The sequence below is a fragment of the Euprymna scolopes genome, chromosome 39 (genome assembly GCF_053919585.1).
Source record: "Euprymna scolopes isolate OS-2025 chromosome 39, ASM5391958v1, whole genome shotgun sequence".
NCBI lineage: Eukaryota > Metazoa > Mollusca > Cephalopoda > Sepiida > Sepiolidae > Euprymna > Euprymna scolopes.
In genome coordinates, this window is record NC_136520.1 from 19,980,046 (window position 1) to 20,007,445 (window position 27,400).

The window sequence follows — 27,400 nt, forward strand, 5'->3', positions numbered from 1 at the left end:
ATAGATTAAGACATTCTAATTTTAAAAATGAATATATTGCAATATTTCTTTGGTATTAATATAGATTAAGACATTCTAATTTTAAAAATGAATATATTGCAATATTTCTTTGGTATTATTGTAGATTAAGACATTCTAATTTTAAAAATGAATATATTGCAATATTTCTTTGGTATTATTATAGATTAAGACATTCTAATTTTAAAAATGAATATATTGCAATATTTCTTTGGTATTAATATAGATTAAGACATTCTAATTTTAAAAATGAATATATTGCAATATTTCTTTGGTATTATTGTAGATTAAGACATTCTAATTTTAAAAATGAATATATTGCAATATTTCTTTGGTATTAATATAGATCAAGACATTCTAATTTTAAAAATGAATATATTGCAATATTTCTTTGGTATTAATATAGATCAAGACATTCTAATTTTAAAAATGAATATATTGCAATGTTTCTTTGGTATTATTGTAGATTAAGACATTCTAATTTTTAAAATGAATATATTGCAATATTTCTTTGGTATTAATATAGATTAAGACATTCTAATTTTAAAAATGAATATATTGCAATATTTCTTTGGTATTTTTATACATTAAGACATTCCAATTTTAAAATGAATATATTGCAATATTTCTTTGGTATTAATATAGATCAAGACATTCTAATTTTAAAAATGAATATATTGCAATATTTCTTTGGTATTAATATAGATCAAGACATTCTAATTTTAAAAATTAATATATTGCAATGTTTCTTTGGTATTATTGTAGATTAAGACATTCTAATTTTAAAAATGAATATATTGCAATATTTCTTTGGTATTAATATAGATTAAGACATTCTAATTTTAAAAATGAATATATTGCAATATTTCTTTGGTATTTTTATACATTAAGACATTCCAATTTTAAAAATGAATATATTGCAATATTTCTTTGGTATTAATATAGATCAAGACATTCTAATTTTAAAAATGAATATATTGCAATGTTTCTTTGGTATTATTGTAGATTAAGACATTCTAATTTTAAAAATGAATATATTGCAATATTTCTTTGGTATTTTTATACATTAGGACATTCAAATTTTAAAAATGAATATATTGCAATATTTCTTTGGTATTAATATAGATTAAGACATTCTAATTTTAAAAATGAATATATTGCAATATTTCTTTGGTATTAATATAGATTAAGACATTCTAATTTTAAAAATGAATATATTGCAATATTTCTTTGGTATTAATATAGATCAAGACATTCTAATTTTAAAAATGAATATATTGCAATATTTATTTGGTATTAATATAGATTAAGACATTCTAATTTTAAAAAAGTAATATATTGCAATATTTCTTTGGTATTAATATAGATTAAGACATTCTAATTTTAAAAATGAATATATTGCAATATTTCTTTGGTATTAATATAGATTAAGACATTCTAATTTTAAAAATGAATATATTGCAATATTTCTTTGGTATTAATATAGATTAAGACATTCTAATTTTAAAAATGAATATATTGCAATATTTCTTTGGTATTATTGTAGATTAAGACATTCTAATTTTAAAAATGAATATATTGCAATATTTCTTTGGTATTAATATAGATCAAGACATTCTAATTTTAAAAATGAATATATTGCAATATTTCTTTGGTATTATTGTAGATTAAGACTTTCTAATTTTAAAAATGAATATATTGCAATATTTCTTTGGTATTAATATAGATTAAGACATTCTAATTTTAAAAATGAATATATTGCAATATTTCTTTGGTATTAATATAGATCAAGACATTCTAATTTTAAAAATGAATATATTGCAATGTTTCTTTGGTATTATTGTAGATTAAGACATTCTAATTTTAAAAATGAATATATTGCAATATTTCTTTGGTATTAATATAGATTAAGACATTCTAATTTTAAAAATGAATATATTGCAATATTTCTTTGGTATTAATATAGATCAAGACATTCTAATTTTAAAAATGAATATATTGCAATATTTCTTTGGTATTAATATAGATTAAGACATTCTAATTTTAAAAATGAATATATTGCAATATTTCTTTGGTATTAATATAGATTAAGACATTCTAATTTTAAAAATGAATATATTGCAATATTTCTTTGGTATTATTATAGATTAAGACATTCTAATTTTAAAAATGAATATATTGCAATATTTCTTTGGTATTAATATAGATTAAGACATTCTAATTTTAAAAATGAATATATTGCAATATTTCTTTGGTATTAATATAGATTAAGACATTCTAATTTTAAAAATGAATATATTGCAATATTTCTTTGGTATTATTGTAGATTAAGACATTCTAATTTTAAAAATGAATATATTGCAATATTTCTTTGGTATTATTGTAGATTAAGACATTCTAATTTTAAAAATGAATATATTGCAATATTTCTTTGGTATTATTGTAGATTAAGACCTACTGCTACCCCACCCCGTCTGACCACCTCTCCAAAATATGCAATTCTACCTTTGTAGACAATTGCATGTAAATACCTTGAAAAACTTTAATGAAAACAAAAATTATTTTAGAATTCAATTTAAAATAATTACCTATTTTGAGCCATTCCAGCATTTTAGGGATTTTAACCCATTTTTTTTTTATATGGGAGATAAATCCTGGGTATTTTTTTTAAGGTCATTTATGTGTGGTTTTAAGAGGGTCTTTGTGCAATTATGGGAGAGTGGGGAGGTTGCCACTGATTTGGAGTTAATGATAGGGTTAAGGGAAATTATGTGTGAACATCCTGAAGACTTGATAGAAACAAAATCAAAACTAGTTTAGAATTTAGAGTGAGGGCTTGAATGGATTTGATTTTTCATGTCTTTTTCTATCATTTTTATTTCTTAACTGAGCACCTCCTACAAATATTTAAATATTGATTTTACATTTTTTTTTTTTTGATAATCGGGTAGATTAGTTTCCATTTAATAATCTGCTGAAAACAAAAAAGATGAAAATTAAAATACAAAGGGATTGTACCACTCATACACAGCAACCAAAAAAGCACCTTATCCTGCCTTGACAGAGTTCAAAATAGACTTCTTAGCCTAATGGAGGATGCCCTTTCCTCTTCCCTGCAACCTCTTTCCCACAGAAGAGACCTTGCGAGCCATCTCTACTTTATCTTTATTTTCATAACAAGTGCTCATCCGAGCTCCAATCTATGGTCTTCTCTGCCTGACTTTCATGAAAAACACTTGTTTATCTGAAATCATTATCAATAATTTCCCGCACTCTTTATCTGTGCCTAAACCTAAACATAGATTCCATGAACAAAGCTTTCTTAGAACTGCATGCCTGTGGAACTGTTCAGTTTTCCTACTTTCCAACTGACTATAATATGGTCGTCTTCAAAAAAAATGCCGGGAATTATTCTCTATTAGAGTAGATAAAGTTAGGACTTTATATAAAAAAAAAAAAAAAAGATATATTTTTTTTTTTTTTTTGTTAAAAAAGTTCTATGTAAATATTTTAGACATCTGAACGTAACGACTTTTATTCTATAAATAGATAGGCACTCGACCAAGTTATCCGGAAGTAGAAATCTTACGCTCTAGAAAGACATGATATGCCAGCTACCAGTTGACAAAATGACGGCGGAGGGAACACTATGGCAAAAACGCTAAGTATTTTTTTTTTTTTTTTTTTTTTTTTAACTAATCCTAAATGTTTTTTCTTTTTTTTTTTTTCATGTTACCTTGTTTAAACTTGTTTTCGTGTTTTTATTTATGTATTTTGCCTGTATTCTCCTGTCTTATCCGTCATCCACCCATGCTACAAAGTTAAACAATAAAAACAAACAAAATGCTCGCAACTAACGATAAAAAAAAAAAATTAACGATAAAAAAATGCCGGGAATTATTCTCTATTAGAGTAGATAAAGTTAGGACTTTATAAGTAGTATACTTAATACATACTATTACTGCAAGCTTGCCTGTATTGAAAATGCTTGCTTTTGCTGGCCAATCAAACCATCTAATATAGTTAGCCTTATGTTCAAGTACATTCAAAATATAATACAGTGCAAAGAAAAAGTTACCCATGAAAACGAACCTCCTAAAGTAAAACCTTGAATAATTATCTAAACTCGAATGTAACTTAATATTAAGCCGACTTTACAAATTGATAATAGTTAATTATTGGATTTTGATTAATTATAAAGTGAAACGACAAACTTCCACCCATTAATATGGGAGGGGAGATTATCATCAAAAATGTCCTGAATTGTTAACTTAGCAATGGACTTACTACTTAGATATAAATAAGTCACTTGTACCCATCCCCCTCCTCCCCCCACCTTTTTTTTTTTAATTTTTTTTTTTTGAATGGAGAGTAGATAATACAGTGGATGTGTTATCGGCAGCTCCAGTAACTCTCGCTTCTCCTATTTTGTCATTCAGTCTTCATTCAATGAGTGATTTTTCTGACAAAGGGTGAAGAAAAAGCTGCTTAAAGGTTGGTAGTACTTGGTGACCAGTAGTCTGAGATGTCGGAAATTTTTCTGTCTCTGTCTGTCCTTGTGGCCATGTCACTAGTAAGGATGCTGGAGGTAAATGTTTTGTCTGGGCTGACGTTATCCGCCTGATAGTCAGGGACCCGAACCTTCGATTAACCACTAAAGGAGGCTGTCCTATCAGCAGGCGCAAAGTACTGGGACTGCTGTATTGCCATTTGGTGAGTGGATCTGGACCATGCAGTAGTCTCTGGTGGGGCCTCTCGATGCCATACTAGTGGGTAATTGTTACGGCTTTACCTTTTCGTGTGCTACAAAAAAAAAAAAAAAAATTTTCCTGTCTTTTTCTCTCTTACTTTCCCTCTCTGTACTGCTCTAACCAAGTATGTCGACCTATTCCACAAATCCCAAAACCTCAACATGAAATATCTCCAGAATAAAAACTCGACTAAACATAGAACCCCATCTTCCAACGTAGACCCCTACTACCAGGTCTCCTTCTCCAACATCAGGGGTCTACGTTCCAACCTTCCAGAGGTTGAAACCCAATTACAGGAGATGAAACCGGACATATTATTTCTAAGTGAAACTGGAATAGGGCCGACCACTTCCCTAGATGAGTTCATAATTAACGGATACTCTAATTTAACAGCTAAATCTGACCCCAAGATCACCATGGGCAAGGAATATGTGCCTACATTAAGGATGGCTTCCCGTGTGGCAGGGATATCTCTAGAGAAGATCCTAACTTACCCTATATGTGCTTCAGGGTTGCACTTGCTAACACCACTGCATTTATATTTGCCCTCTATAGGCCCCACAACAGCGGAGTTACTATCTTTAAGAGCATATCTGAGAAAATAGACCACATACTGTCTTCACATCCCTCGGCTAACATCCACATCTGTGGTGACTTCAACGTCCATAATGTGGAATGGCTGACCCATTCAAATAAGACAGATGATGAGGGGAGGTTTTGTCATGATTTTGCCATTGCTTATGACCTCACTCAGATTGTTCGTGAACCCACCCGTGTGCCCGATACTACAGGTCAATATGCAAGCCTCCTTTTTCTCTCAACTTCCCGTGAGCTATGTTCATGTTCTGTTCATTCTTCTCTAGGATCCTCCAACCACTCCATCGTATCAGTTAAGATAAAAACGAAATGTAAGAAACCCCCAGACGTACCCCTCCACCGTACTGTATACCGATACTCTATGGCTGACTGGGATAGCTTCCGTACATTCATATCTGATTTACATCTGCACTCCATGTTTAAAAAGGAAGTGTCCTCTATAGTATCAGATCTGACCGAATGGTTAATTGTAGGCATTGACCAATTCATACCATCTAAAAAATTCCAACAAAAACCTAACAGCCAGCCATGGTTCTCCCCAGAATGTGCTGCTGCTATCACGCACAGAAATCACTTTTTCCATAGCTACCAAGGTAATAGAGGCACTGAGACTAAAGCTGCTTTCAGGACTGCCAGCAACCACTGTAAAAGAGTAATAAAAAAATGCAAGAGAGCTATATGCTCAGTCTGTTAAATTCAAAGTAGCTGATCAGCGGCTTGTTTCCCACCAGTTTTGGAAAATAACAAATAGGATCCTGAACAGAAGTGTGCGTTCTATCCCAACCATTATCAATGGACCAGAGGTCATCTCATCAGCGTCAGATAAGGCCAAACTATTTGCAAAGAACTTTGCAGCTAATTCTATCCTATGCGACGAAGGCCATCAACTCCCCATATTTCCTCCTATAACACAGAACAAGCTAGGTAACATACAAATATCCGTGCATGAGTTCGCCAAGCTAATCAAGAACCTAGATTCCAGTAAAGCAACTGGCCCTGATGGCATCCCAATTATAGTGTTAAAAAAGCTTCAACCAGAACTTGCTCCACTACTTACGAAACTGTTTAAGCGCTGCCTTAAGAAGTGCTTTCCGACTCCCTGGAAGACCTCATCAGTTTGCCCTGTATTTAAGAATTCAGGTGCTAAGTCATCTCCCTCTCAGTACAGACCAATAAGTCTCCTGTGTGTTATGAGTAAGTTGCTGGAATCCATATTAAATAGAGAAATAGTCAACCACCTTAGCAGGAATAAACTTCTTAGTGACACACAATATGGTTTCCGCTCTGCAAGATCTACCGCAGATGTGCTGACGGTTATATCCCACAGGATTAGTGAATCTCTTGACAAAGGCTTCCTTTCTAGGGCAATTGCTCTTGACATATCAAAGGCCTTCGACAAGGCTCATAAGAGTAGTGGTAGATGGACAAAAATCGGAGGCCTGCAATATAAATGCTGGAGTCCCTCAGGGGTCAATCCTAGGCCCAACTCTCTTCCTGATCTACATCAATGATCTCCCTAAACACATACTTAAATCTTTCGTTGACATCTATGCTGATGACACGACCATCTACGGCAACACATCAAAGGCTGTAAATGACAAAGTTCTCTCCGATTCTCTCTCCTCTGATCTCGAGCGTGTGGTTCAGTGGGGGAAGATGTGGCTGGTTACCTTTAATGCATCCAAAACCAAACTCCTATCCTTACATCATCAACGCTCTGATCCCCAGCTGGCATCAATTGTGATGAATGGCTCTCGTTTGGGTGAGGCCCCGTGTTTTGACAAGCAAGAGTTTGACCTTTACTCCTGATCTGAAATGGAACACGTACATCAAGTCTGTTGCCAAGGTCGCTGAAAAGATGGTGGGATCCTTCTACCACTCCAGAAGATATCTCACTACTGATGCAATTCTCTATCTATATAAAAGCCAAGTACGTCCAAGGATGGAATACTGTTGCCATATCTGGGCAGGAGCTGCAAAAAACAGCCTATCCTGCCTTGACAGAGTACAAAATAGACTTCGTGGCTTAGTGGGGGATGCCCTTTTCTCTACCCTGCAACCTCTCTCCCACAGAAGAGACGTTGCGAGCCTATCCTTGTTTTATCGTTATTTCCATGGCAGGTGCTCGTCTGAACTCCAATCTCTGGTCCCCCCTTGCCAATCTTTCACAAAAAACACCCGTCTAGCCAAATCCACTGTGAAAAATTTCCCCCACTCTTTATCTGTGCCTAGATCAAAACGTGGATTCCATGAACAAAGCTTCTTTCTTAGAACTGCACGCCTGTGGAACTGTTCTGTCTGCCTGCTTCCCACCGGACTACAACTTGGAGGTGTTCAAGTCCAATGTTAACAAATTCCTAATGAACCGCCCCCTTAAGTAAACACTTCATCAAATCTCCACACTAATGTAATGTACTTGCAATAACCCTTATCCCTGAGTGGCTTCCGGGCCTTGATAAGTGGTGATCACTAAAAAAAAAAAAAAAAACCCAACGTAAACAAGTTCTTGAGCCGTCCCTTTAAGTAATCAAATTTCCTCGAATGATTACTACGATATTGTCCCATTGACTACTGTACACTCATTGATCCTTATCCTCGAGTGGCCTCAGAATTTTGATAAGTGGTGACTCCTTTGTAAAAAAAAAAAAAGAGGCAAATAACTCTTCACACACAACTATATAGTGCGTTGCCATTGTTGCTATGAACAAAAGAAACAACTTACACGATACATGTTGTCATCTTTTGTACAATATAAGATTCAGATTTAAAACATATCAAAAATACTTGTGTGTGTGCTGTAGTCCATGTTGAAAATCAATGCGATTTAGAAATTTGAGCAAACACTTTGATTGTGAAAGATTCAAACGATGCACACCTCAGTTTTGAATAATAGTTTTGTTTTGGGTGTTTTTATTTTTTTATTAATACATACCATTGTATTTCTTTTTTGCTTTCAATCCCGGAATATCATTTGATATCCCTGAAATCATTAGTTATAGATATATTTAAAAATGTTTTATCAAGTAAATATAAATGGTTTTGAATTTTTCAATGAAAAAATTTATTTTTAGACAAAAAGTGATTTGAAAATTTGAATGTTATATCAGAATCAAAGTCTAAACCTTCAAAGGCTGATAGAATTCAGATGATGCATTTATAATAGGTCCTTTTAAAAACAAAACAAATTCTTCAAAACTAAGAACTTAATTTTCACAAAGAGCTTTCTTGTCTCCTTTGCATAAATCAATATATTCCATTTTACCAACAAATAAAACTTTAAATTCTAATGAAATTTTCGCTTTTTATGCTTAATCTAACCTATGTGGAAAAATCCATCTTTAAAATTATTTTTACATGTCAATGTCTCATCATCGTAAATGTATTCAACAAAGCCTATTATAATTTGATGCTGGACCTGATTTAGCGTTAAAACAATATTCATTTAAAAGAAAACGATCTTACTTGATTCGAGAGGGGTTTTCCTCCCACCTCAAAAAACTGAGTCAGATTTTTGGGACCAAAGTTTGAAACACTGTAATACCGAATACGCCCCTTCGCTACTTGGCGTTTCAACTCTTCAACAGTCGCAGTGTAATCGCTTATCATGGTTGGCCAGTGGATCTGGAAAAAAAAAAAAAAAAAAATGAAATTAAAAAAACTCGTGCATCATTTGGACATTAGTTGCAACTCATACACGTCTGGTCTTCTTTACATTTATCTCCAGCCCAAAACCAAGTGTTCCTTCGTCTTTCCAAAAAAAGGGCAGATCCAACAACTGTAGTATGGCACATATGTAACAGAGTTGTTGGCATCCGTCTCAAAGTAATGGAGTTCTGCGCTTCAGATTAATCAGTTGACAAATTGCAGCATTTGTAAGTCTATCCTGGTTCAGCAGGTTCTGTTGCAGTTGTCACAGCTAACATCATGGTGTTAGATTTGGAGAGCTCTATTGCAATCCTTGGCCATCTGAATTGCATCATTTTAATTTCACTTCAATATTTTTGGTGAACGTTGTTTTTATTTGCCACGAAAACAAAATTTATAAATAGGATGTTGTTGAGGATGATACAACAACCTAAAACAAATTCGTTTTGCTAACAAATTTGAATCTTGATTCTTAAACTTATTTCATGCAAAATCCTTGCATTATAAAAAAAAGAGCGTGGCCAATGTTTTTTGTTTCTTCATCTACCATGCTATTTCTTGTTGCTGATGATATTTGATAATTTAGAGGATTATCAGGAAGTTTTTTTGATTATGGCTATTATGGATCTATTTATAATTCCAGATCAAGGCGATCAATGTACATGTTCAACAGAAATGCATTCTCAAAAATCTAGAAGTCATTTTCAGCTGCTTTATTTTTCTATTTTATTTGAGCATTTTTGCATGTGTCGTTTTTTTTTTGCATGTGTCGTTTCTTTTTTGCATGTGTCGTTTTTTTTTGCATGTGTCGTTTTTTTTTGCATGTGTCGTTTCTTTTTTGCATGTGTCGTTTTTTTTTGCATGTGTCGTTTTTTTTTGCATGTGTCGTTTTTTTTTTGCATGTGTCGTTTCTTTTTTGCATGTGTCGTTTCTTTTTTGCATGTGTCGTTTTTTTTTGCATGTGTCGTTTTTTTTTGCATGTGTCGTTTTTTTTTTGCATGTGTCGTTTTTTTTTTGCATGTGTCGTTTTTTTTTTTGCATGTGTCGTTTTTTTTTTGCATGTGTCGTTTTTTTTTTGCATGTGTCGTTTTCTTTTTTGCATGTGTCGTTTTCTTTTTTGCATGTGTCGTTTTCTTTTTTGCATGTGTCGTTTTCTTTTTTGCATGTGTCGTTTTCTTTTTTGCATGTGTCGTTTTCTTTTTTGCATGTGTCGTTTTTTTTTTTTTGCATGTGTCGTTTTCTTTTTTGCATGTGTCGTTTTCTGAATGATGGATTAGAAGATTGTTATCTCCAAACAAGGATTTTTTTTTTTAATTCTTGTGTTCATAAGTTCTGTAATGCTGTAAGTTTTGAGAATGAATAGTTTGACAGGCAAACTATTTTAAAATATTCCTGTGTTTGTGTCGGATGTTGAGAAGCCAACATCGGACCAACAGTTTGATAGAATGTGAAATTTTTATGTATATGATCATATTTTCTTTAATTTATGTGAAAATCTTTTGATGTAGTATCAAATGATTACGATGACTTTCAACTAAATCATCGACTGCATATGTAGCATTGAAATCTGGATGGATTTGCAAAAGTATCAACTGATATGGTTTTATATTTCTTTTAGTTTCTTGTTATTATACTTTGCTTTCATTTACCACAAATTTTGGATTAAAAAAAAAAAAAAAAAAAAAAAAAATCAATCCTAACAAACTTTGCTTCTCCCATTTTCTCTTTATTTTGACCATTTTAGAAAATTTTCTCTGAAAGAAGTGTAAATAGAATTATTTTCTTGATACGGAATTCTCACAAGCAATGCAATGGATTCAGGCGAAGACGTCTCACCTGATAAATATCGATATAATTCGTCTGAAGATTTTGCAGCGACCCAGTGATGGCGGCATCAATCTCTTCTACCGTATAAGGGTCACAAAGTTGGCCACCACGAAATCCAAACTTGGTAGCCAGAACTGCATTTTCCCGTCGACCCTGGAGGCATTTTCCTAAGACACCTTCAGATCGTGGATAAGCCTGGAAGACAAAAAGTTATAAAATGGGGAATCACATAGAAGTGATTTTTTTGCTCAACCAGAAATATAAAAAAAGATGGATAGCAAAACTTGGAATAAAGTTACAAGTAATTTCACTTAGTAATTTGAACCAACACAATTATTCATACAACCATGAATCTAACTTATAAAAACGTACCTCATTGAATTTTCAAAGTCAGACCCAAATAACAATCTGTATAACATATTGATAATTAACAAATATATTTTATATATTGATTTATTCCTCTTTACTTTGCGAAACGGATTAAAAAGGGAAGTCATCATGTGCAATTATAGAAAGTTCATTCACTTACATTAATCGTCCCAACAAAATTGATAAAGAACAGGTATTGCCAGAGTCGACGAATAAAAATATGCAATGAGTAATGTAGACGGAGCCAATATGGTTGTGATCCGAAGGAAGAGTCTAAAGATGACTGCGACCAGAGTTTCTGCAAGCCATGCTGAGATAGTGATCACAGGCAACGTGTGATTGCTACAGCATTTAATTCAGAAAAAAAATAAATAAATAAACTAAAAAACTGCAAACTGGTATTACAGTTGTAATATATTTACCTCCTCACTTTTTTGTGGGGAGAGAGTCAAGATTTTGAGTTGTGCTATGTTGCATATAATACATGTACCCGTAATATATGTACCCGTAATACATGTACCCGTAATACATGTACCCGTAATACATGTACCCGTAATACATGTACCCGTAATACATGTACCCGTAAGTACTCTTTTTTTTATCCCAATCAGTGTTGTACCACTTACTCCCTCCTCCACCGCCACCACCATATAATCTTGTTCCATATTTCACACATGGGGCCCAGATTTTTTTTTTTCAGAAAGAGGAAAGTGCATTCTCTTGTAGACTAGGAGTGATAACTTTGATATAGTTCATGGAGATCACCTTGAGAATTCTGTCAATATTTTATTTCAATTTCTACAACTATTTTCAAGCATTTGTAAACCCAACAGATTTTAATCTATATGGAGTAAAAATAACTTTTCATGCCTTTGGTAACAGTTATTTGCTGACTATTTGTTGCTTTTTTTAAAAACTTTTTCATCCTTTTTTCTCTGTTGGATATTCTACACAAATTATAGCCATCGAAGCAATTAAAAACAAATTTCATTATTTGCCATGGCATATCGTTTATTTTTTATAATTCACAGCAAATATGTCTATATGATGTGTATCTTCCCAGCCTCAAAACCAGACGTCCATTCGCTTTAACACAAAACACCCTGGAGGCAGGACTAATCATATTTCACTGATTTCCTGCTATGATGCAACTTCCTGGCTAACAACTTCCAATGGAAAATTTCATTTTTTTTGTCTATTTTCTGCTGTTGTTTTCTACGGTCTGGTATCATTGTACTTATATCGAAACATCTACCTCGATAGTGGTTCGTTTTCAGTAAAAGTTCATAAACTGTGAAAAGTTATGATAAAAAGCTGTCAATACTTTACCTCTGCCGTGTCAAAAAAATTGATTCCGACATCCAAGGCTTTGTCAACAATTTTCTTAGAAAGCTGAAAATAAAAACCAGTTTGAATTACATAGAAAATTAACACTTCACAATTAGTAGGGAGGAAGGGGAATACATAATGCATTTTTTGAAGAGGCTGACTACAAAGAAAGGCTAAGTAGTTTTGGAGAATACTTTCAGCCTTCTAAAAATGAACTTTGAATTTATGGTGCAGAGAGGGGACAATTGTGATCTAAAAATTAGATTGTTATTAGTACAAGGGGTGTTTCAAAAATAACTATTTTTTTTTTTATTCTGCTCGAATGGATCAGAAGGGATTGCAAATTGCATTAGTAAAATGACTGAACTTATGCATTTATGACCTGAAAGTTTCATTACTGTTGCAGATATTGACGGTCTGAGACTAAGAAAGCAACCCTTGTTATGGACGGGTGTCAAAAGCAGAGATGTGTAATTAAATTCTTGGCAAATGTGCATTGAGAATGATGGTGACTATGTAGACAAATTATAGAGCACAAAATTTTGTACATTTTAATAGTACCACTCTGTAGGTCTTCAACTTTTTAAGTAAAAAAAAAAAAAAAAAGAAAAATAGGTTTTACTTTTTGAATGACTTTCATATAAATACTTTTATATAAAAAAAAGAAAAAAATGAGAATATAAAGAAAATTTTTGTAAGTAAAAATATTTCAAAATACCAAAAAGATTTTCACAAACATTTAACTAGTAGGGTTAGGCCGTGCTTGATGTGAGAGAAACCAGTCACCATATTTCAAGGACAGACAACTCAATTCGGCTATTTTTTAATAGAATGTCAGAAAGAGAATATAAATGAAGGATATAAAACAATTTATTGATATAACGTGAAAACTGGAATATTAAAAAACAAAAAACATTTTTTTAGAAAAGTCAATTTAATTATAAAACCTCCATTTACCTCTCCAGCAGCAATGGCTCATCAATGGTTGCTAAAAATACTTAATTGTTAAAAATCTTGAACTTTATCAATTTGTGATTTTCTACTAACAGCTTTATTCTGTGACAAATAGGTGCACCAGAAAGGTCTTTATTTTTGTTTAACAAAATAAGTGCAATTCTAAATAAACACCCAAGGAAAATACAAAAAGGAAAAGATTTTTTTTTTTCTAAAAATAACGAAATCAGAAAATATTTCATAAAATAATATTTATTAAACTAAAAACAAATTCAAAATTAAAAACAAATTCAAAACAGTGAAAAAAAATAAAATGTGTATAAAACATTACATATTTTCTTTTATGCAAAGTTTTGAAAACTTTTTTTTCTTTTTTTTAACTAAAACAGGAAGTCTTGTTTAGTAAACAAAATATATAAATACTAGTGATGGGACGATTCAAATATTTTTCCTGATTCTGATACAATTACTGATTCCGGTTCTTTATAAATCTCTAATATTTTACTATAAAATTGTTATCAAAAACACATCTAAAATGTGCATGTATTTTCTCAGACGTAAAAAAAAAAACACTTGTGACGGGGTAATCTAGAGATTTTAGTCTTACTGAAAGTTAAAATCAATAAATATTTATTATTTTATTATTACTACAAGAAGTTAAAGATGTTTTTATGAAAACAAAATCAAATAAAATAGATAATTTAAGGAATCGGTTTTGGCATCGGAAAATAGGCTAAAATTTTCGATTCAAATACCCCAAAAAGCTTTGATTTTTCAGATTCCTGATTCCGACTAATCATCCCAACCCTAATAAGTTTTTATCCGACTTTGAGTTGCTCAATATTTTTGTTTTGCCATATACATGACGATTGCTTTTTCTGGACAGAAGTTTGCCATCTCTTCAGTCAACTTTTGTGTGCACGTAAGTGGCTTTTTAACCCAGTTTCAGTGTTACATGAATGTTCACATGTGACAAAAAAAATTTTTTTTAATTGCTTCCAAATGTTAATATTCTGAATCTTCGAATGTCATGTCAGACCACTTGATTTGCAGATTAGACCACAAATATGACAACTTAGCACTAAGGTCATGCTGTTATAGCTCGTTATGCAACTGTCATTCCTGCCTTGGAATTTGGAATTTCAAATGATTTACAAAACCAGCTTTTGACAAACGGTATCAGTCACATACAATACATGTCAGTTCCTGTTGTAATTTGACATTTTTTCGAAAGAAAGGAAGATCTACCGGCATTTTTTCAAAATCCTTACATCTTTCTGAGATAGTTTTTCTTCAGTGATCGATCTTTCGATTGGGCTTCCCAGTTATATGCATCCATTTTCAAGTTGTTTTTCATAGAATTCTTAAACCTTTTTTTTTGTTTATGTGGTGTTACCTATCTCGCCATAAACAGTTTAGAAAGTTTTTGTCCTCCATTCTAACCAAGTGTCCAATCCAGCGCATCTGACTTTGAATGATTTTCATTTCTATACTAGTGCTATTTGATCATTCAAGAACTACAGTGTCAGGCATTAGAGTTTTCTAGTTAATATTAAATATTCTCCGAATATAGCTTGGATGGAGTATTCTAACAACTTGAGAAGCCTTCAATAATATGTTGTCCAAGTCTCTGACCCACATAGCAGCTAGGCAGACACCATATCCTTTTCATTGTTTTGACTCTTGAGTGTGTATCCATTGATATTTTTTATATAGAGTGATGTGGTTCTCAGTTGATTAACTGTATTGGATAAATACTCAAGAGTGAAAAGAATATGCTGTTAAAGCTCTGGTGATAACGCATGCTTTGTAAATACTAAGCTTTGTTTTTGATGTGATCCTCCGATCTGATCATGCACGTTTCTCCAGTTTGCCAAAAGCAGAACTGGCTTCGGCTATTCTGTAATTTATCTCAGCATCAAATGTTACTCAGCATAATAGCATTACAAGCATATGCTGTATTTTCGTGGACATCAACAATATTACATACCTAATGTGCTTCAACAAGTCATATCTTTTTTATTTTTGGGTCAATTTTTAAAAGAATTACATTGAGGGACAGAGAATAAAATAAGCATTGCAATGATGTTATTTTTCTTTTATGTGTTCAATGTTTTTATGCTCCAAGTTAAAAATGAAAAAATGAAAAAACGGTAAAAAATGAAAAAACGGTAAAAAATGACAGCAAAAAAGGGAAACTTTTTTCAATGTTTACATTTTATACGTTACGTTTGGATACACATGTGCGGGATTAAATTTGATTGGATATGGCTGAAATTTTACAGGCTATATAAACATAGAAGTCCATCTCTACTGGGGTTTGATTTTTTTTAAAGACCACAGGAAGCAAAGTTACGACCGAGCAAAGTTGACAAAGAATATTTCAAAATTGATAAGTTAAATCGGCATATCTCATCCATTTTCATATAGATAATTTCAGAATTATTTTCATGTATAATATGTAAATATTTGATAATTATTAATTGTGCAGAAATTTCTTTAAAATGTTATCTTTTATAGAAATTCAAATCCGCTTACAGAAAAACAGCTTGCTAAGCGCTAATGTGCTAAGCTGACTAAAGTATTTTTTTTTTAACATGGAAGTCACCACTTATCAAGGCCCGGAAGCCACTCGGGGATAAGGGTTATTGTGTGCAATGGGATAATATTGTAGTAATCGTTAGTAATGGAGATTTGATAATGTGTCTTAAGGGAGCGGTTCATCAGGAATTTGTTTATGTTAGACTTGAAGACATCCAAGTTGTAGTCAGGTGGGAAACAAACAAACGGAAACAGGCATGCACTTCTAAGAAAGAAGCTTTGTTCATGGAATCTACGTTTTGATTTCGGCACAGTTAAAGAATGGGGAAAATTATTGACAGTGGTTTCAGCTAGATGAGTGTTTTTCGTGAAACATTGGCGAGGGGGGGGACCAGAGATTGGAGCTCAGATGAGCACTTGCCATGGAAATAACGATAAAACGAAGACAGGTTCGCAACATCTCTTCTGTGGGAAAGAGGTTGCAGGGAAGATATCTTCGGTAGCCGTAGAAGGATCCCACCATTTTTCCAGCAACCTTGGCAACAGACTTGATGTGTTCCATTTCAGATCAGGAAGCTTATCAAAGCGCTGATGTAAAGATAGGAGTTTGGTTTTAGATACATTAAAAATAACCAGCCACCTCTTCCCCCACTGTACGACGCGCTCAAGATCAGAGGAGAGAGAATCAGAGAACTTTGTCATTCACAGCCTTTGATGAGTTGCCATAGATGGTCGTATCATCAGCATAGATGTCAACGAATGATTTAAGTATGTGTTTTGGGAGATCATTGATGGAGATCAGGAAGAGAGTTGGGCCCAGGATGGACCCCTGAGGAAAAAGTGATTTGTGCGCAATGGCAGCAGCACATTCTGGGGAGAACCACGGCTGGCTGTTAGGTTTTTGTTGGAATTTTTTTGATGGTATGAATCGATCTATGGACACATCCTTTTTAAACATGGAATGCAGAGGTAGATCAGATATAAATGTACGGAAGCTATCTTAAAAATAGAAAACTGTTTTCCGCTTTCGTCTTACTAGACTAGTCATTTTTTATTCAGAGTTTGTCAATTTAAAAAAATTTATTTAAGTTTTTCAAATTTGATTTCCAAACAATACTATTGTTTTTTAACGCTTTTCGTACACGTGTACGAAAAGCGTTTAAAAAAAACAAAAAAAGACGTACTACGTACACATGTGCTAAAAAAAAAAAAAATGTACTATGTACACATGTACTAAAAAAAAAAAAAATGTACTATGTACACATGTACTAAAAAAAACAAAAATGTACTATGTACACATGTACTAAAAAAAATAAAAACATGTACTATGTACACATGTACTAAAAGAAAATGTACTATGTACACATGTACTAAAAAAAAAAAATGTACTATGTACACATGTACTAAAAAAAATGTACTATGTACACATGTACTAAAAAGAAAATGTACTATGTACACATGTACTAAAAAAAATGTACTATGTACACATGTACTAAAAAAAAATGTACTATGTACACATGTACTAAAAAAAAAATGTACTATGTACACATGTACTAAAAAAAATGTACTATGTACTAAAAAAAAATGTACTATGTACACATGTACTAAAAAAAATGTACTATGTACACATGTACTAAAAGAAAATGTACTATGTACACATGTACTAAAAAAAAATGTACTATGTACACATGTACTAAAAAAAAAATGTACTATGTACACATGTACTAAAAAAAAATGTACTATGTACACATGTACTAAAAAAAATGTACTATGTACACATGTACTAAAAAAAAATGTACTATGTACACATGTACTAAAAAAACATGTACTATGTACACATGTACTAAAAAAAAATGTACTATGTACACATGTACTAAAAAAAAATGTACTATGTACACATGTACTAAAAAAAAAATGTACTATGTACACATGTACTAAAAAAAAATGTACTATGTACACATGTACTAAAAAAAATGTACTATGTACTAAAAAAAAATGTACTATGTACACATGTACTAAAAAAAAAACAATGTACTATGTACACATGTACTAAAAAAAATAAAAACATGTACTATGTACACATGTACTAAAAAAATAAAAACATGTACTATGTACACATGTACTAAAAAAAAACGTACTATGTACACATAAAATAAAAAAAATAAAAATATAAAAAAATAAAATAAAAAAAAAACGTACTTCGTACATGCGTTTCTGTCATCATTGTACTTACGGTAGAATTGTTTTTTAGTAGTAAAAAAAACAAAAAAAACAGACAAATATAATGCTTCCATGCTGAAATCATGACATTATTTAAAAACCCATTCTTAACATGGAGAAGGAAGGGTATTTTGTTAACTATTCTGTACTTTCACCTAACAATTAAATAAAAAAGTTATCGTGAAACTTGAATTTTTTTTAACTCATTGTCAAGACCATTTTTCGGATCTGTAAAATAAACCCGTTTTTTTTTTAACTGAGGATATCTAAATAATAATAATAATAATTAGGCGGTTTAATAAGGCATTTCATTGTGATGCATTTTGTAAATTTTTACCTTGTTTCCAGCTTAACATTTTTCTTTAAAATGGCTACCTATTAAGGTTTTAGGGTATTCTGAAAACGAATATCGCATTTAAATTTTCCGCATATATTAAACAATGTCATTTCTTACGTTATTGCTGGTAGCCATCTTGGTATGCGCGTTTGTGCATAGTTTCTCGGGGTTGTGTTTGCACATTTGCGCGTACCAAGATGGCCACTAGCGATTACATAAGAAATGAAATTGCTTAATATCCGGAAAATTACTTATTTGCAGAAAATTTAAATGCAATATTCGTTTTCAGCATACCTTAAAACCTATAGAAGTAATCATTTTAAATGTTAAGGTGGAAACAAGGTAAAAAATTACCGTTTTATTTCTTTGTTTACATAATTGAATTTTCAGTAAAACAACAATAGAAATGACAAAAATTACCATCAACTGATGAATATATAGTTGTTTATCAGGATTCCTGGTATCCTGGTATTGTGAAAGTTACATCAAGGATTAATATAGAGTACGATTTATGGTTGCATCTCAGAAAATAGGGATATATTTTGGGCCAGATAGAAAGGATTTACAAAATTGAAAATTGGACTGGTCCCAAAATGCATAAGTTCTGGTCAACTGTGGGAATTTCCATCTTTTACAGAAATCCAAAATCTATTTGAAAAATTTTCTTTGGTTTATTTCTGATATTAATTCATATCTTCTCATTTTTTTTTTTTCTTTGAGGGAATAGTAAATACCGGCCATGAATGCACTTGAAGCATTCAATGGCTACACCCAAGATTAAGCTCTCCTTTGGTGAGGAGGCAGGAAAATACCTATTCTCAGTAAAGCTATATTTAAATACTACTATAATACTTAGTTTTGTTCATGAATAGACACCCACTGTATGATACCATGTGTCAGTTTAAAAAAAAATTTAAATTTGTACATCTGAATTTATAATTCATGGATTATGGTAAAGAGATACATCAGATTTGACTGCATAATCAGAAAGAGCACACAATTTTACATAAGAGTGCCAAGTTTCATGAGACTAGCTTGAAAAATAAATAAATTACCGAATTTCTTGAAATGTTGAGGTCCGTAATTTAGCTCACTTTTTCTAAAGAAAAATGTCCACGGAAAAGCCTAAATTTTGGTACTTAAAATTCTCATAACTTTTGAACTACTGATGGTATTTGCAGAATTCAAAAAGTTTTAAGCATATTTTATATAGCTTTTTTCATGCGAGTTGATAAAATAACAATTATCTAAAAAGAAAAATCAACTTGTAATGCTAATACCAAGATGTTTGATCCAACATGGCTTCAAAAAGGAGGGAAATACATGTTGATAAACCCACAAGTTTTATATGCCGGATAACTTGTCCATAATCAATTACACATCCTCCTCTGAATGTGAAACAAGGTCTACATCATCTGCATAGAAAGTTCAAAAACAAGGTTCTAAAAAGTTTTTAATTTTGCGTTGAGACGTCTACGGTAAAAAAGTTTCATAGATGTACAAAACGGAAACTTTATCCCAATATCGCAATTGTTAAAAGTATGCACCATCATCACAGCAAAATATGGAAAATAATGTTAGGAGCAAGGATATCACCTTGTTTCACACCATTTTCAATCGATATTGTCAGACAGACCCATTAAAATTCACCATAATATTATGGTGCTGAACTGCTGAAACAACTCCACAAAACTAGTAGGACAGCTTAGTTTCCTAAGAATCTTCCAGAGTGCATTTTGATTGATGGTATCAAACTCTTTTGTCAGATTGACAAAAACTTAATACAAAGGCAAGATGCATAAAAGAAGCGGTAAAAGGAACGACTGGCATGTTACGTGAACAGACATGTGTATTATCGAGATTATTGAAGCCGACTCAAAAGATCATAGACGGAAGAGAAGACAACTTTAACTGAAATCAATTTTCAAACACAAAATATTTCAGATTTATATTATCTTTCGGCAATGAAGGGCAAGATTTTTGATGCCAAGTGGATTCTGTAGTTTAGTAGTTCTGCAGCTGATATGATCGAAAGTGTGGAACTTATGTGTGAGCTTTGCACTATGAAAAATGTTGAGTGCATTCTGCCATTGAAATTGCAAGGTGGAGCTCTGGCCATATACAGGCAACTTAGTACGGAGCAGATAGCAGACACAGATCAAGCAGGCCCTTATAACCATGTTTGCTATTGATGCATATGACCAGTTTTTTGCCGAGATGCAACACTTCGCCCAGTTGGTAGGAGGATCATTACCTAAATGTTGGTTAACATGCACATTCATTTCTGGATTACCGCAACATGTCAGATATGTTACGTGCTTCATCCAGGACGGAAACAATGAGTGCGGAACAACTGTTGACCCGAACGAGAGTTGTCATGACTGACAACGAAGGCCCTGCAGAATTGGCTGCTGCCACCGTCGCCATACAAATACCTTCAGAATCGAAAGGTGTGTAATGGCGGTAGAATTCAAATCTGCTTGACAATGCTCTGATGTTAGTAACCTCCCAACTGATGAGATGTCTGTTGAAAGCCGACCTGCAGAAGAGAGTATGCAGAAGAGTGAGGCCTGTGTCATTCCTCTTGGAATCTTTTTCACATAAGATTTTATTCTAAACGATTAGGGATATTTATTTTTGTAAAGTAATGGACAAATGTTGAAAGAGTGAAAAGAACACTGAACAAATTGTGTGTAGTTAAGAGTAAAAGAATGTCCAATTATCCCGTCCTCCCGCAAACACACAGCCCATAATTTTGAAGGCCTTGTCACAACTTCTGGTAAGATTTAATGGAGGAAAAAAGAAAACACGAATAAACCTAGAACCCCATCCTCCTACGTAGACCCCTACTACTATATCTCCTTCTCGAACATCAGGGTCTACGTTCTAACCTTCCAGACATATTCTTTCTAAGCAAAACTGGAATAGGGCCAACCACCTCCCTAGATGAGTTCATAATTAAAGGATACTCTAACCTAACATCTAAATCTGACCCCCAAGATCGCCACGGGCATGGAATATGTGCCTACATTAAAGATGGCTTCCCATGTGGCAGGGATATCTCCAGAGAAGACCCTAATCTACCTTATATGTGCTTCCGGGTTGCACTTGCTTACACCACCGCATTTATATTTGCCCTCTATCGCCCCCACAACAGTGGAGTTACTGTCTTTAAGAGTATATCAGAAAAAATTGACCACATCCTGTCTGCTCATCCCTCGGCTAACATTCACATTTGCGGTGACTTCAATGTCCATAACGTGGAATGGGTGAGCCACTCAAATAAAACTGATGAGGAGGGGAGGTTCTGTCATGATTTTGCCATTGCCTATGACCTCACTCAGATTGTCCGCGAGCCCACCCGTGTGCCCGATAGTACCGGTCAGTTTGCAAGCCTCCTAGACCTTTTTCTATCCACTTCCCCTGAGCTATGGCGGACTGGGATAGCTTCCGTACATTCATATCTGATCTCCCTCTCCATTCCATGTTTAAAAAGGATGTGTCCTCTATAGTATCAGATCTGACCGAATGGTTACTTATAGGCATAGGCCAATTCATACCATCCAAAAAATTCCAACAAAAACCTAACAGCCAGCCATGGTTCTCCCCAGAATGTGCTGCTGCCATCGCACACAGAAATCACTTTTTCCATAGCTACCAACGTAATAGATGCACTGAAACTAAAGCTGCTTTCAGAACCACCATCAACCAGTGTAAAAAAGTAATAAAAAATGCAAGAGAACTATATGCGCAATCCGTTAAGTCCAAAGTAGCTGATCAGCGGCTTGGTTCCCACCAGTTCTGGCAAATAGCAATTAAGATCTTGAACAGAAACGTGCGCTCTATCCCAACCATTATCAATTGACCAGAGGTCATCTCGACAGCATCTGACAAGGCCAAACTATTTGCCAAAAACTTTGCGGCAAATTCTACCCTGTGTGACGAAGGCCATTAACTTCCCATATTCCCTCCTATAACAGACAACTATGCAACATACAAATATCTGTGCTAAAGGTCGCCAAGCTAATCAAGAACCTTGACTACAGTAAAGCAACTGGTCCCGACGGTATTCCAATTATAGTGTTAAAAAAATTACAACCAGAACTTGCCCCCATACTTTCCAAACTGTTTAAGCGTTGCCTTAACGAGAAGTGCTTTCCAACACCCTGGAAAACCTCATCAATATGCCCTGTATTTAAGAATTCAGGTGATAAGTCATCTCCCTCTCAGTACAGACCAATAAGTCTCCTGTGTGTTATGAGTAAGTTGCTGGAATCCACAATAAATAGAGAAGTAGTCAACCACCTCAGCAGAAATAACCTTCTTAGCGACACGCAATATGGTTTCCGTTCTGCTAGATCTACAGCAGATGTGCTAATGGTTATATCTCATAAGATTAGCGAATCTCTCGACAAAGGCTTCATTTCTAGGGCAATTGCTCTCGGCATATCAAAGGCCTTCGATAAGGTTTGGCATAAAGGCCTACTACACAAGATTTCCAGCTACGGTATAACTGGAAATGTTTTCTCTATAATTAAGTCATTTCTCTCAGATAGGCTCATAAGAGTAGTTCTTGATGGGCAGAAATCAGAGGCCCACAGTATTAATGCTGGGCCCAACTTTCTTCCTGATCTACATCAATGATCTCCCAAAACACATACTAAAATCTTTCGTTGACATCTATGCTGATGACACGACCATCTATGGCAACACATCAAAGGCCGTAAATGATGATATTCTCTCTCCTCTGATCTTGAGCGTGTGGTACAGTGGGGAAAGAGGTGGCTGGTTACCTTTAATGCATCTAAGACCAAGCTCCTATCTCTACATCATAAACGCTCTGATCCCCATCTGGCATCAATTGAAATGGATGGCTCTCGTCTAAGGGAGGCCCCAGGATTTGATAAGCTCCTGGGTTTGACCTTTACACCTGATCTTAAATGGAACACATACATCAAGTCTGTGGCCAAGGTCGCTGGGAAAATGGTGGGATCCTTCTACCGCTCCAGAAGATATCTCACTAATGATGCAATTTTCTATCTATATAAGAACCAAGTACATCCAAAGATGGAGTACTGCTGCCACATCTGGGTGGGGGCTGCAAAAAACAGCCTATCCTGCCTTGACGGAGTAGAAAATAGACTCCGTGGCTTAGTGGAGGATGCCCTTTTCTCTACCCTGTAACCTCTTTCCCACAGAAGAGATGTAGCGAGCCTGTCATTGTTCTATCATTATTTCCATGGCAGGTGCTCGTCTGAGCTCCATTCTCTGGTCCCCCCCTCCCCAATCTTTCTCAAAAAACACCCGACTAGCTGAAACCACCGTCAATAATTTTCCCCACTCCCTATCTTTGCCTAAATCAAAACGTAGATACCATGAACAAAGTTTCTTTCTTAGAACTGCACGCCTGTGGAACTCTGTTCCACTTGCCTGTTTCCCTCCCGACTTCAACCTGGATGTCTTCAAGTCCAACACAAACAAATTCCTGATGAACCGCCCCCCCCCTAAGTAATGACACCTTATCAATTCTCCAATACTATTGCTACACTATCCCTTTGATTACTGTACACACAATAACCCTTATCCATGAGTGGCCATTGGACCTTGATAAGTGGTGAACTCCATGTAAAAAAAAAAAAAAGGTAATGGCCTTGTACCTAATTTGCAAAATTGTACTTTTTTTTTTCATTTTTGAAAATAAATTCAGACCATAGGTTCCATGTTGCCCTCAGTCAGAGAAGTCCAAAACTAAATGAATTTTTATTATCTCAATTCAAAATGTACCTTCACTTATATATTTTTTAATGATTTTCGGGCAATGTCAGTCTCAGAAAAGTGGATTTTTACCGCTAGGTGGAAGGGGTGGGACAGTCCCAGAAAAGTGCATTTTGTTTCCGCTAGGTGGCAGTGTCAGTCGTAGAAAAGTAGATTTGTTTATGGCGTGCATGCACAAGAAAAAAAAAAAAATGGCCGCCAAAGAACATATATGAAATAAATGCCGATGCTCAAAATGTATAAACATTTTGACCACTCCCTTTACTTATAAAAAAAAAAAAATCAGGAAATTAACCAATTTTAATGAAATTTTCAATATTTATCAAATAATGATCACGGAATATAATGAACTAATTATTTTTATTCAAATCTTAGTTGAAATGTATTATTTTGTTTAAACAAAAAATACCTTTAGTAAAGTTATGGTTTTCAGTAGTAAATAAAAAACGCAAGAATTTATTTTTGCTTTTTTTATAAAAATAAAGCATCGTAATTTGTAACAAAAATAAAATAATTTTTACAGGGACATTACGAAAAAGCCCCTATAGTCCGTATTAATGAATTCGATATAACTCTAAGGAAAATGACTTTCTCGAACTACCGATATTACCATTGAATTAAGCATTGATTATTTTATGTTGTCACAAAAAAAAAAAAAAAATTATAAATGCAAAATATATATTTCTACTTTTTTTTTTAAATTACAGGTTTTGCATAATTTTTATATGCAAGATTTTAATAATTTCCTTGCTCGCAAGAATGTGAAACTTTTGGCGTAACATTTTTTATACAATATTAAACAATAATTTTTAAAAAATTAGTTTAAGAACAGAACATAGAAAAATAATTAAATTAAAAAAATAGAAAAATTTATACAAACGGAATAGGAATGTGTAGATGCACGTCTGAGTAAAAAAAAGAAAAATATCACACCCCTTCCTCCCTTTTAATTACATGACGTCATGTTCAGTCTTTCGACTGCTTGAAATTTTGGGCCTTCCTATATTCCATGTATACAAAATTTTAGTTTGTTGCGTTTTGCGAACAGAAAAATCCGTTTTGGGGCTAGTTAATGTATTTTTTGTACAAACAAGGTGCTTTTTTTTTTTATCTTAGGATTTGCTTTACTAATTATCTTTGAAATAGACCCAGAAATCTAATATTTATCTTTTAAAGGATTTTTACAATGAATTTATTTAACTTCAAAATTTAGCTGAATCGCTGTGAAAATACTTTTCATAACTTTTTTTTCATGTGCACAAAAATTTTTTCCTTTTGGAAATTAAGTTTAGTCCTTAATCTTACAAATGCAATCAAAAACTAGTCGGAAACCTACAAAAAGATGATAAATCAGATTTCAAAACTAGGTCCCCCTATTTTTGTCCGCCCATTTTCTTTCCGTACCTACAGTACATAATACAGTTTTTTTTTTATATCTTAATAACTACTTGTCTCTGCAAAATGCGATTTTCGTATTCAGCATAGTCAAAAACCAATAAAAGTCGCCACTTTAAAGAAAAGTGGCGAGGTGAACCTTACGTAAAAATTTACCAAATAATTTTCTACTTTATCGATTTTCGTGAGTTTTGGATATATCATCTTAAAAATAATAGAAATACATAGATATCATTGTTTGTATGTAAAATTCAGTTTTACGATTTCTGAAATTTCGTCCCAATAGTGTAGAAGTGCCCCAAAAATCATTTTATTTTCAGTTGCACTTGCGCTTTATTTCTTCAATTTCGAATGAATCTGCGGATACTTTAAAATGTATTATTTTGTCAGTTACACTTTATTATTTTATTTACTATTTTAGATGAAATAAAAAGCATTTAAAACTACTTAAGAGTAACTAAAAAATAATATTAGTAATCGTAACATTTATTTATTGTATTTTTTTAACACTTTCGTTTGTTGGCTTCTCTGCAACATATCTCAAGGAGTTTCATAAGTAAATAAATCTGTGCAGTTTTAACAGAAACAATTCAATTCAAATAAGACAAACCAAAAGGAACAAGAAACGAGTTCAATTTTTTTTTAACAGAAAACATTTCAAACCTTTATCTCAATCCCCCCCCAAAAAAATATATCTTCTATATATATAAAAGCGAAAATGTATGTATGTATGTATGTGTGTATGTTTGGATGTCTACTAAAAACTTTCGACAGACGCGACAAAAATTCACAAACTCAGTATCACATCGAAGATCCATCCTTTGCTCGAAAAATATCGAAAAATTGGCCAAAAACGTTAACTTTTTCACTCCGAAATCGACAATTTTCGACAGGGGGGGGTCAACAAAAATGGTCCTCTCGTGACAATGACCAATTCTATGCATGCGTCAGATGACGTCGTAACCTGATTTAGTTTAAATAGTTAAAAAACCGAACAAATTTCGTGAACGTCTCATTAGCTCAGTTGGTTAAAGCCTTGGTTCATTATCTAAATGTTTTGGGTTCGAATCGTGGTGTGAGATGGTTTGGTTTTTTTTCGATTTTTTAAATTTTAATACCGAAACAGGCTTATTTAAGCCATTTTTCACGTGTTCGTTTTTCTGTTTTCATCGTTCGTTTGCCTTACGTTATTTTTTTTTGTTTTTTTTTCCCCCGCTTAGTGTTAACGTTGTTTTCTTTTTTTACTTTGCTTATAACAAACAAACCTACATCGTCGTCGTAACACTCGACGACTTCCAGCCACGCACCTGTCAATTTGGTTCTTAAATAAATTCAAACATCTTTCACTAACTCATTCTGGCTGGCCGATTTTATTTTCAAACTTCGCCTCAAGGCTTTGGGTTCGACCCCCCCCTCCCGGTTCTTTTTTTATTTAACACCACACACACCTCCGAACACCCAGGCATCGCCGGGTACCCCCCAACCCCGCTAGTATATAATAAAATGATTTTTATATCGTAAACTATTTTAGCAATTTCGAGGACCGACTCCATAACAAGCAGTACCCCCCCAAAAAATAAAAATAAATAAACATATATATATATATATATATATACACTACCCGTGACCCGTTGGGTCAATA

The 27,400-nt window shown here is 33.3% G+C and overlaps 1 protein-coding gene across 1 annotated transcript in view; it reads right to left on the reverse strand.

Moving 5' to 3' along the window:
- Positions 1-27,400, reverse strand: part of LOC145263669 (aldo-keto reductase IolS-like) — a 104,306-nt gene that overhangs the window by 70,322 nt on the left and 6,584 nt on the right. Inside the window, exons 2-4 of the mRNA XM_080120544.1 lie at positions 12,537-12,599; positions 10,848-11,033; positions 8,829-8,987 (exon numbers count right to left, since the gene is read on the reverse strand). Coding sequence (XP_079976670.1) covers positions 8,829-8,987; positions 10,848-11,033; positions 12,537-12,599 — 408 coding nt within the window. The remainder of the gene's footprint in view (positions 1-8,828; positions 8,988-10,847; positions 11,034-12,536; positions 12,600-27,400) is intronic.